This window comes from Pteropus medius, unplaced genomic scaffold, assembly GCF_902729225.1.
Source record: "Pteropus medius unplaced genomic scaffold, Ma_sr-lr_union100, whole genome shotgun sequence".
Lineage (NCBI taxonomy): Eukaryota > Metazoa > Chordata > Mammalia > Chiroptera > Pteropodidae > Pteropus > Pteropus medius.
In genome coordinates this window covers 1-12,222 of record NW_024356342.1, presented here as the reverse complement: position 1 = coordinate 12,222, position 12,222 = coordinate 1, and the positions used below count along the sequence as shown (strand labels likewise).

The window sequence follows — 12,222 nt, the reverse complement described above, 5'->3', positions numbered from 1 at the left end:
CTGCAGGCCCGATGCTGTCACTCACGTTGGCCTCTCTCATGAGCTCCCTGAACTCCATCTTCAGCAACACCAGCACCTCTTCACCACGGGCCTTCACCCAAGAACTCTCAGCGAGCATCACTGAGAGCCAGAGCTCCTTCTAGCTGGGTGGCGAGAGAATCCTGGCTCATATCTGGAATTCCTCTGAACAAGGGCAGGGGTAGTTTTGAGTTAGAGACCCCTTTCCATTGAATACAGTGAAACTAATCATACAGTTATAGCGTGAGGCAAGGGGCATTAAAGGGCACTGAGTTCTCTGTATCTTTATCCAGATCTAACAGTGAGAGTATGTTTTAAGGAAAGAGTTGCTTTTCATCCAAATTTCTCAGATTGTCTCTCATTTCTTCCTTTTCTCACACTTGCCCCACTACATCCTCACAAAACCCCATCAGTTTTTTTTTTTTTTTGGACATATACTTCTCACCTTTTAAGATGCGATCATGAATTGTCTCTCTAAGTTTCTATGCAAATCACATGAAGGAGATTGGAGACAAAGCCATCCGCACACTCCAGAGGTGAATCTATCCTATGAGTTCATTCAAGATTGGACCAGGTTAAAAAGGGACAGACTCAGGAAGGAGACTAATTCAAAGGTGCTTGGAGAATTATATCAACGAGGAGACCCTGAGAAGTCTGGGGGCTCTTAATGGAGTGGCAGCAGGGGCGGGGAGATGACGAGAAAGAGAAATAATGAACGAAATATTCTCCTTTTTCCCATTTCTAATTATCAAGAAAAAAACCTATTGTCTTAGCATTTCATGGACGTCTAAAAAACAAAAGTGTGACGTACATACAGACAACACATAAAACATAAGTCTACGTCTCAGTGATTTATCACAAAAAGACCATCTACATAAATATCAGTCAGGTCAAAAGAGGGAAATTACCAGCATCTAGAAGCTTCCTTTGACTCCCTTCTTTCCAAAGCCAGCCAGTGTAAGTTCTCACACTTTAGCCGTTTCCAGTTTGGGACGATTATTAATACAACTCAGTATGCATTCCTTGATGTCTGGGTTATTTAGCTCATGATATATTTGTGACACTCAGTCACGTTGCTTTGTTTAACATGGGGTCACCCTGACGTGTGGAAATATGTGGTTGGAGCTTTGCTGGTGTCGGGGTCCCGGTCGGTTCCCCAGTCCCCACTGCACACGTCGTGGCTTTTTCGGTCTGTCTTTTCCAGGACATAACACTGTCAGGAACAGAAATGTCTTGTGTGTTTGAGAACATCTGTGGGTTCTCCTTATCCTTGAATGTTATTCTGGCAATAATTACTTCCTTTAAATCCTCCGATATATTAAGTCTATAGTTTAGTTTAGTTTTATTATATTGTCGTAAAGTGAATACTACATCAGAGGAGTGCTCCCCGCTTCTGGAAAGCCCCGGCTGTCCCCGAGTGAGGTGTGGGCGGGAAGATTGTAAGGAGACGAGATGCACAGTCATTTCTCACGTCCTCACATGATCAGATGAGGAGACACTCTGAGGAGAAAAGAACAAAAATCAGCCTAAAATGGGCACTGCTGGATGGACGGCAGTGGCTCTGGGTGGTCAAGGAGGTTGATTCTCATTCCTGGACCTGGAGCCCTGGGGGAGGACGGGGACCTGGGGTGTGGGGATCAGTGATGTCTGGCTTCATCCTCAAGTTGGAACAAGAGCTTCTGCTCTAGGTGACACGGTGACAACAAAGAGAACCAACATTGTGAGCATATGTGGTCGTATCAATGGGTCCATAGTTTTGATGAGATGCGCCTGGTGTCAATGTGTCAGAACGACAACATTCCAGCCACTGTTCTGATTGTCCCAAGGCAGTAGGTGCTGGCTTTCTGTCCTGCTCCCTGTCCCTGAAGGAGGCTGGATCTGCAGGGAGTGAAGCAGAGACCTATGGGTACAGGATATGGTCCCCACGTAGTAGAAGGCGTGGGGTAGAGCTGGGGAGGGATGCCCATGAGAGTTAATGTGTGTGAGAAAGAAAGGAATTCAGGGTGTGGTGTAGACAATTCAATACACTGTTCCTTGGGCCCCAGAGCTAAGGCCCCGTTGCCTCACATCTCTTTCTCTGCTCAATGCCCACATGAGACTCTGGATTCCTATCCCCTTCCTGGGTCCTGTTCTGGGGAACCATCTATGGTACGTGTTGGAGGAGGGCGAGTCTGTGCTCTGGGTCCACACAGACCCTGAGAGGGCCGAGTCTCAGGAAGTGGAGGTCAGGGCATCCGAGATTCCCCAGCAGGCCTGGCTTCCCACGATATCCATGCCCACAAGATCAGGTGAGAGACACCCCATGAGTGGCAGGGACATCCCCATGGGCTTTCTGAGTGAGGCAGCTATCAGAGGACACTCATTATCTGAGAAGGGTCTTCAGATTGTCTTCCCAGGAACTATGGACGCAGGTTCCATTTCTAACTGGTGGAAATGCAGTTGGAGTCAGAGTCCCTGAAATCACATGGTCCCCTCTTCCACGCAGAGCCTTTGTGGTCCCGATTCTCAGCAAACAAGGTACAGGTCACAGGGTCATTCATTGGATAGAGGTGATAATCACAACCATGTCACATTACAGGTGACATTACAGGTGTCTGGGTACACATTACTGGTGACAGCACAGCTTCAGTGCCTCATGACACCCAGCCCAGGCTGGCTGCACCCACACTGCCCGTCACCCCTCAGGGCAGCGTCCCATCACCTGGTCTGTGCCTCCTCTGGGACGAGTCTCATGAAACTGGAGAAGGATTGTTTCATTTATGGGTTTGGTTTTTTTGGTACTATTTCCGTTTCTTTCCTGAACTTTCCTACCTCATCCTTCATTGCGCGGACATTTTAACCTAACGAGCTTGCAGGCAGTTTTTCATTCGGTTTGGGAAAATTTTATCATAACTACATTGTGTATGTCAACCCACAAACTACTAAGATCTAATCAATTTTACTTCATTGTCTCACAATTGTTTGTAATTTTTAGTGTTCAAGGTTTTTATATTTTCTCAGATTTATCTCTAATATTTCATATTGATGTTGTTTTCAATGGTATTATGTTTTTAATTGTTATAATTCACTCACAGTATCTACAATAAACTTCATTTCTGCTTGATGGTTGTTTGTATCATGGAATTAAGTTGAAGCACTCACACCACAAGCAAACCTTAGGCACTCCTGGACCCTGAGCTGGGCAAGACCAGAATCAACCCGATTTGTCAGCCTCAGCTGTGTCTACCAGGAGATATTTATCTCTGAGTAAGGAATTTTTTCCTGTGAAAACATGAACACCGTGAGAATACATGGACAAAAAATCGATCTAAAAGTTGAACAGAAGACAAGGATGTGACATTGTCAGGACGACTGGTCCAAGGAAAGCAGGTGCTGCATGAGATCTGACAACACAAGTCACCACGGAGCTGGACTTGGTCACAGACACCAGCAGGGGTGACTGCAACAGGCCTGGAGAGCACAGAGGTTTTTGTCTCACTTCCTTCTGGGACTGGTGCACTGTGTGAGACTTAGAGTTGCCATGCCATGTGCTACAGTAATAGTCGGCCTCGTCCTCGGGCTGGAGCCCGGAGATGAGCAGAAGCCCTGCGTTGGCTGAGGCATCACTGGATCCAGAGAAGCGGCTGGGGACCCCGGAGCCTTGGTTCTTATCAGAGTCTGACTTATAGTATAGGAGATACCGGGGAGGGCTCCCTGGCTTCTGCTGGTACCAGCGTATCCAGAAGTCACCAACACTGAATCCACTGCTCAGAGTGCAAGTGAGTCTGGCTGATGCTCCCAGAGATGCAGAGAGGGAGGGCGGCTGAGTCAGCACAGGCTGGGAGAGGGAACCTGCAAACACAGACAGCCATGGCTCATTCGGCAAGAATCAGGAACATGTCTCAGGCTTCTGAACCAGGTGGGAGTGAAGCTGGAGGGTGCCTGGGTCCCTAGGCCTGTCCCTACCTGTGCAGTGAGAGAGGAGCACGAGGAGAAGAGGGGACCAGGCCATGGTGCGCGCCGCCCTGCTGCAGCCTCAGAGCTGGGGCCCTGCTGCCTCCGGCCTCTTTTATCCTCCTCTCTGGTGAAGGAGGAGGGGCTGCTCACACCACGTGTTTCCCCTTCTGGGCCTCCGCGCACCGCGCCGAGCACCTGCTGAGCTCTGAGCTTGGTTCTTCAGGTAGACAAAGGTCTGAGGCAGAGTGTAAGAGTTTGCCCCTGGGGTTGAGGAGCCACTGCTGGGACCTCACTGACCTGGGAGCGAGAGACTCTGCCCAGCCCAGATAGGACACAGCTGCTGAGTCCCCATCATCAAAGATAGGCAAGAAGGACCCTGCCCTGGAGAATGTGCAGATTACACAGCAGGGTCCCAAAGGTCAGACCCTGGGGGAGACCCACAGCCCCCTGCTGTCCACTGGCCCAACTGCTGGCTCCTGGTGGAAATCATGTTAGTAACTGAGGCCTCAGGGCCGGGTCACAGTCAGTCCTCCAACCTCCATGGGCCACAACCCCTGCTCTATCCCACGGTAACTGATATTAATAAACAGACCTTTTCACTGAGGGGGTCCCTAGACTACTAGGAGGAAGAGACGTGGAAAATATGAGCACTGTACGAGACAGCTTGACAGAGGTGACAACGCAGAGGGCTCTGGGAGCAAAGGCCTGAGCAGACGCAGGGAGGAGACTGGTGATGTGGGTCTGAACGGAGCGCGGGGGTCCTGCTGGTGGACAAGCAAAGCGCTCAGCATTCCAGGAAGAGATGCTTGATTCTCAGCTGTTTATCAGCGTTTGCATCCCTCAGAGTCGTGAATAGAGTCAGCGTGCGCGGCCGATGGCACAATGTACAGGTGACCATTGCACTGGCCTGATGGCAGCAAAGCAGCTGGACAGGTAAACGCTACCGGAGCCAGAGCATCAGGAACTTCCTCTGCCATAAGGAGGGGCCCGAGATACACTCAGCGCCGCTTCAGTGAGGTACAATTATGGTCCAATCTGCCCATCATTAAGTGTAGAATGTGTACGTTCTCACATGCGCGTACACGTGGGAATCCATCACCCCAGTCAAGGTAATAAATATATCTGTCACCCTAGAAAGCGTTCACATGTCCCTTTGACGTCCCTCCCTCCTGCCATTCCCGCCCCAGTTCCTAGGCAATGCCTGATCGCCTTTTGTCAGTAGAAGATAGTGTACGTTGCATAGAATTTTGTGTAAACCAAATCTTTTTCTTCCTGTTTTTCCGGCTTCCTTCAGGTAGCATAATGTGTCGAGGTCTAAGCGTGTCTGGCGTGTACACATAAATCATGCCTTGCTGAAGGGTCTCCCATGACGCAGCTATGCCGCGGTGCCTTCATCCATTCACCTGGTACAGGCATTTGAGGTGTTTCCGTATTGGGACTATTACACATAACGTGTTATTTATATTACAAATGAATAAATATGTCTATGTATACGTGTTAATATATATAACTGTTAATAGCTTGGATATTTGAAATATTAATATAAATTCTTATAGATTTATGTATATTATAAATGACTAAAGCTGCTATACATATTTGTAAACAACACATTGCATTGATATATACCTTAATTTTTCTTAGGTAAATATAATAGCTGAATGACATGGAATGCATACATTTAACCTTTTTAGAAACTGTCAAACTGTATTCCAAAGTGGTTTATAGATTTCACACTCCCACCAGGAGTTTGCGTGCGTTTTGGGGCCACCTCCTGGCCAAAATGGTGCATGGTCAGAGTTTTTATTTGGGCCATTCTCATATGTGTGTAGTCATTATTTTTTGTATTAATTTGCATTTCCATATTATGTAATGATGCCAAACATCTCCTCATGAACTTATTTGCCATCGTATATTGTCTTTGGTGCAGTGTCTGCCCTAGTTTAATGAAATTGTCTTCTAACGGTGGAATTGTAGGAGTTCTCTATCTGTTATAGATACGAGGTGTTTATCATAGATATGACTTTGCAGACATATCCTCCCAGTCTACCACTGGTCTGGTCATTCTCTTAACAGCGCCTTTCAAAGAGGAGGGAATTTAAACTTTGATCAAGTCCAAATTACCAATTTATTTTTTATGGTTTGTGCATATTTCTATCTCATAGTAGTTGTATTATTACTTTTCCTCATAACTTATATTGTTGAGGGCTTTTTTAATTTGCATATTGGCCCCTTGTACATTTTCCATTATGGGCTGTTTTTTCAGATCTTTTGCCCATTTTAATGGGTCATTTGTCCTTTTATATGAAGCTGCAGAGATCATTAATACACTTTTGAATCAAGCATTTTCTCACACATATGTTTATAAAGCCTGGGCACTGGGTGAGGAAGGGGAGGGGGAGAAGCGTCCAGGCCATGGTGGACACACTTAGGCCCACCGAGGAAACACGACAGAGCCACAGCTGCCCCAATCCTGTGTGTCTTATGTCGCCCGAATTCCAAGAGATGTAGGGCTGCCTCAGTGCCATCTGGGCACCATCTGTCCTGAGGCCCCCGGGGACTGGTAGGGGGTCACACCCGGTGGATCCTGACTGCTAAGCACTGAGCAAGGGCCCCAGACAGGGAGCCAGGGCAGGTTGTAAGCATGTTTCCTGGGCCCACAGCGCCCCCTGCTGCCCAGAATGCAGATACAGCCAGGTTTGAGATGAGAACAGAACCTCGAAAGGACACAGGTGCTCATCAGAGCCTCATCACCAACACCCCACCTGCCCTCTGAGAGGACGGGTGGTGACCTAGCATTGAGATCCCACCTCGGTACCACAATTCAGCCCCCCTTCAACCAAGGGCCTCTTCAACATTGACTTGTCCGGACTGGTCTCCAGCAGTTTAGAATAACCTATGGAATGGGCCGTAGGGAAGAGACCCCTCACAGGGAACCTGCCCTGCGTTTGCTAAAGCAGAAGGACAAAGAACCAACACGATCAACCACGGCAGCATCATGTACGAGCCACAGGAAGCTTGGTTCACTCCTGTGTCGGCCCTAATTCCCTTGTGAGCAAATGAGGGGCTCTGTCCTGTAATCTTCTCTATCTTCCTCCCTTTTGGCCCCTAATGGGGAGGACGCCCTTCATAAGATCTTCACAGGAAAATCATTCAGAGAAGCCGACCTTATTAATGAGAGAGGTCATCTTCTCCTGTAGAAAACCCTTCTCAGGGAACATAAGGAGCCCACGGCCCTCCCAAGACAAAGCTGGAAAACACAGGACTCAGGTCAGACCCAAAGGGTAAAGTCTGCCTGACACATGAGGAGATGGCAGCAGAAGATGGAACTGGGAGCCTGAGGGAGAGGGACCACATCTAACACGAGAGGAGAGACAGGGCATGTGTCTCACAGAACTCTGGACGGACAAGTAAAGGCACTTGGAGGCCATCCTCTGCTCTAAACGTTTCTCGTGAAAGCCATGTGTGACTGGGCCACAAGGTGCCCAGATTTGCTCAGACGTTATTCTGGGTGCGTCTGTGAGGCTGTTTGGATGGTTTCCATCCAATCAACTGAAGACCTGAAGAGGACAAAAAGGCTGAGTATGAGAGAAATTATCTGCCTGTCTTTGAGCTGGGGCATCATTTTTTCCTGCTTTTAGACACTAATTCAGACTGGAATTTACAACATCTGATTGCTTGGGTCTCCAGGTTACCAACTGCACATCTTGGAATTCTCAGTCTCAATAAACACAAAATTTCTTCTAGAATCTATCTATCGTCTCTCTCTCTCTATGTGTGTGTATATATATGATATATCATATATGTATTATATATATCATCTATTAATCTATCTATCTATCTATCTATCTATCTATCTATCTATCTATCTATCGTGTCTATCCATGATTCATCTTATTGGTTGTATTTATTTTGAGTATCTTGGCTACTACAGATTTTGTAGCAGATAGTGCTTCTAAAGAAAGAGTTTTAAGGATAAGTTTTCAAATTATTTCTATGGTTTCTGCAGTTCTCTAATCGGGTTATAGTTAAACATGCTGATAATCTCTATTTCTCGCAGTAAAGAAAGATCTGATAGGCAGTCCATGGCTTGGTTTAACAATAGAAATCTGCAACCTATTTCCATTGGATACTTCTAATCAACCATTTATAAGGAGCCAGGAGCTGGGTGACTGTGTTGTTTTTTAACATCTTTGCCACGGTAACAAATATAATAAGATCGATTGGTTGTTTCTTATGCCCCTGGACTGTCATGAGCTTGAAAGAAGTATGATTGGAAAATTGGTGACAAGGAAATTTGAGGAAGAGTATGTGAATAAACTTCTCAGAATGAGCAAAAGAAGGGAAAAGACTTGTCTCCCATGTAAATGTCCAGGGCCTTCAGGAATGAATGTTTGTGTGATCATACCAGGTAAAGACCCAACAGGCTGAGGGGCTCACTGAAGGCAAAGGGAACATAGAGTGGGTGGTAGAAGAGGCAGGTATAAATTCTAGAAATGAAGCTGTGATGTCATGAATATGTTTTCCTTATTTTGTTTTGAATATGTGTGTGTATCATAAACAATCATTATTTTTATGCTATCTTTTCTCTTGCCATGTCACATAAGATATAATGACTTTATGCAATAGCATTTATGTATTGCTAATTTCACATCATAGTATTAAACTTACAGGGTATCAGAGTGAAGGTTAAACATCAATCAAGCACTTTCAATTGTATGCACAATAGTCGTATAGCATTAGGCAGAATTAGAATCTTGTTATTGTCTTCCTTTGGACATTAAGTACCTTTAAGTGGATAAGTAAAGGTGCCAAGCTGACAGACATAGACTATGACTATTAATTTTAGTGTATCGAATTCACTGGGCCAGTGGGCGCACAGATATTTGTTTAACATTAATCTGGATGAGTCTGTGAGGGTGATTCTGGATGAGAGGAATATATGAATCAGAAGAATAAAGAAAGCAGATCGCCCTCCCTAATACTGGTGTGCCTCATCCAATCAGTTAAAGGCCTGAATATAGCAAAAAGGCTATGTGATGGAGCATCTACTTCCTCTGCATGACGTATTCAAGCCACGGCATAGGAATTCTCTGACATTCAGGCTCAGACTCGGACTTATTCTGTAGGCTCTTCGAGTTCTCAGGCCAGGTACACAGATTAGTCACCACTTACCTAAGTGTGCCTTCAATGTATGTATGTTATCTTTTACAACTTTATCTTAATAAAGTCAAATTGATATGATGTCATTCTAAAAAGGAAATTACAATCAGTAGTATACTTATTAAAAATTTCTCTCTTTTGTCAAAAGAATTTTATTAGAAAATGAGTGGAAATAGTCAGATAACAGTGAAAAATAATACCCTCTGCTCTTTGTTGCATGCGACACACAAATTCTTTCACAAAGTCATTTTGGAGTCATGCATCTCGCATCCCTGCTACCTGGTCTGTGCATAAGGAAGTACGGACTGGGTGACGAGTGAGACTCTGAGAGGGGCCTCTGCCATCAACTGAGTGATGAAGTGAATGACAGCCCAGCCCTGAGAGCACAGGGGGGACGTGTCTCTGTCACCATGGACCGTGATCCCGTGTGAGCAGCACTGAGGCTGCTGTCCCAGAATAAATGCCATAATGGGCACCACTGCTGACTGGAGCCCTGAGTGGTCAGGGGGCTGTAATGCCCACGGGTATAGAGACTCACCCTGGAACCCTGAGCATCGACTCAGCCCAGTGGAGCACGTGTTCAGGGCATGTCGGCTGCCCTGACAACAGGACCCACGTCACACTCACGTCGTTGGTGTTTCCTGCTGAGGGAGATTCTGTCCCCTGAGATTTTGACCCTCAGGATGCCTGAGTCAGCACTGGTCAATCCCTGACCTCTGGACGGACAGATGCCCCAAACTGTGGATTCCAGGGCAATATGCACTCAGCTAGAAGATAGGGGCTTGTGTGCATGTATGTGTGTGTGTTTGTGTATGTGTGTGTTTGTTTGCATGTGTGACAATGAGGTCACACCTCCCCCAGTCCCTCCTATGGCTTCTCCACACCTGAGAGGTGATTCTCCATGACAATCCATCCTTGATGCTGATGATTCTCTGTAAGACCCTCTGGGTGCTGGAGCCTGAATCTAACAGGCAAATGTCTTGAACATATTGTCTTTGGAGCAGAATCTACTTTAAGCATCAAGGACACATTTGAAAGCAGACTGGCACTGTCAACAATTTCCCTGAATCAGAAGTCCAGATCTTGTGGAGTGGGAGAAATATGTCCGTTTTCATTCCTGCAGGCACAAGACCCATGGCTGTAGGGTCTTCGGGTCTCAGGAAGCACAGGGCAGGGGATGGCTACACAGCCCGTACTTCATGCTCCTGACACCACAGCTAAGCCCCAACACCATCCCCTGTGGTTCCCAGACGTCTATCTGGGGGCGACCAAGAGACAGTGCTCCCTTTGTTGTGCAAAGGGGCTAAAGCATGTGATTTAGGGACCCGAGGGAAACGTTTCGTGGTGGATACACTGTCCTGAAATTTCTTAGGAAACAGAGATTCTGGGGCATCAGAGAAACAGTGACATATCCTGAAACACACAGCTGATCCTTTCTCTGTGGATGACCGCGAGACTCACCTCGTGTAGGGCATCAGTTATCTCTGGAGAAGGAAAAAAACCCAATAGATTCCATGTGCAAATACCTAAAGGTTGGATGAAGACATCACTTTTAGGAAAATGTAGTAACTGCACTTTTATATTAAACAGATGAACTGAGCGTGGTGGGGATGCTCAGAAACCCAGAGTGTGAGGATGGGGCAGGAAAGGTACCATGAGGTGTTTCCATCCTGTTCCACATCTGGTCATCATCGTCCCGAGAGATGGAGCCCTGGGGAATGGAAACAACGGCAAGGACTTGTCTGTTTCCTCTGAAAAGTTAATGTGGACATGGAGTTAATACCTGAAGAGTGAGAGAGAGGGACCAGGAAGATGAGGGATGCAGCAGCGGAGTAGAGAAAATGATGGACAGTGTGAGGGGTTTTGGCAGTGAGAGTCTATACAAATTAGACCAATGGGATGTGTAGGATGGTTCATGGAGGATGAAGTCACATCTGTCCATGACCTCGGTGAGAATCAACATATGACTTAAGGACACATCAGTAGTAACACAAGACTCATATTTAATGGCATAAGATTTCTGGGTAACTTAGCTTGTGCTGGTCATCAGTAGAGGTGCAGACACAGTATTTCTCTTGTTCGTGACTCCACACCCAATGGGCATGTGCAGTGGGATTCTGTCACCGCACCTTTGTGCTCCTGGGATGCTCTGTGCCGGGTCAGGTAACCAGGCTCTGCCTTTCCTCCTTTCATGGATGTGTCTTCCTGCAGAGGAGTCTCCCCTACAAGAGTCTCCACAGAAGCTTCCTGATAAAGGTTCTCAAGGCCCAAGTCTGAGGGCCCAGGGGTTTTTGTCTCACTTCCTCATCATCTGAGTCACTGTGAGTAACGGTAGCTGCTCCCACTGCCGTGAGCTATAGCACAGTAATAGTCAGCCTCGTCCTCGGGCTGGAGCCCGGAGATGAGCAGAAGCCCTGCGTTGGCCGAGGTGTCTTTGGATCCAGAGAAGCGGCTGGGGACCCCGGAGCCCTGGTGCTTCTCGGAGTCTGATTTAAACTGCAGGAGATACCGGGGAGGGCTCCCTGGCTTCTGCTGGAACCAGTTAATGTAAGAGCCACTAACACTGAAGCCACTGCTCAGGGTGCAGGTGAGTCTGGCTGATGCTCCCAGAGATGCAGAGAGGGAGGGCGGCTGCGTCACCACAGGCTGGGAGAGGGAACCTGCAAACACAGACAAACTTTTGTGATGAGAGTGAAGCTCAGGGGTGTAGGAAGAGATGAACTGACACAGGGTGGGAACTGAGATCTCGTCCCCGAGGCCATTCCCCACCTGTGCACTGAGAAAGGAGCACGAGGAAGATGGGGGTCCAGGCCATGGTGCACGCAGCCCCTGAGCCCACAGTGGGGCTGGGCTGCCCCAGGCCTCCTTTTCTTCTCCACCCTCCACCAGAGGAGGGGCTGTGCATGCAAATGTGTGTCCATCCAGTGACCGCCCAGTCCCTCCCTGAGCCCTGGTGCTGGAGCTCCGCTCACACCCAGACTGAGGAAGATGGAAGTAGGCTTCAACCCCTGGGACAGTCCTGGGAGGAAGCACCTGCTGACACCAACAAAGTCTCTGCTCAGGGGACTCTGTCAGGCCAGAGAGGACACAGCTGCTGAGTCTCATCAA

General features: G+C 47.4%; 2 gene segments (V, D, J or C); both read right to left on the bottom strand.

Annotated features, from left to right (window-relative positions):
• Positions 1-3,325: 3,325 nt before the first annotated feature.
• On the bottom strand, positions 3,326-4,081 carry LOC120602094 (immunoglobulin lambda variable 5-52-like). The segment is given in 2 exon segments: positions 3,326-3,849; positions 3,964-4,081. Coding segments are annotated over 2 exon segments (570 nt in total).
• Positions 4,082-11,254: 7,173 nt separating this feature from the next.
• LOC120602093 (probable non-functional immunoglobulin lambda variable 5-48) lies at positions 11,255-11,929 on the bottom strand. The segment is given in 2 exon segments: positions 11,255-11,774; positions 11,884-11,929. Coding segments are annotated over 2 exon segments (390 nt in total).
• Positions 11,930-12,222: the final 293 nt, after the last annotated feature.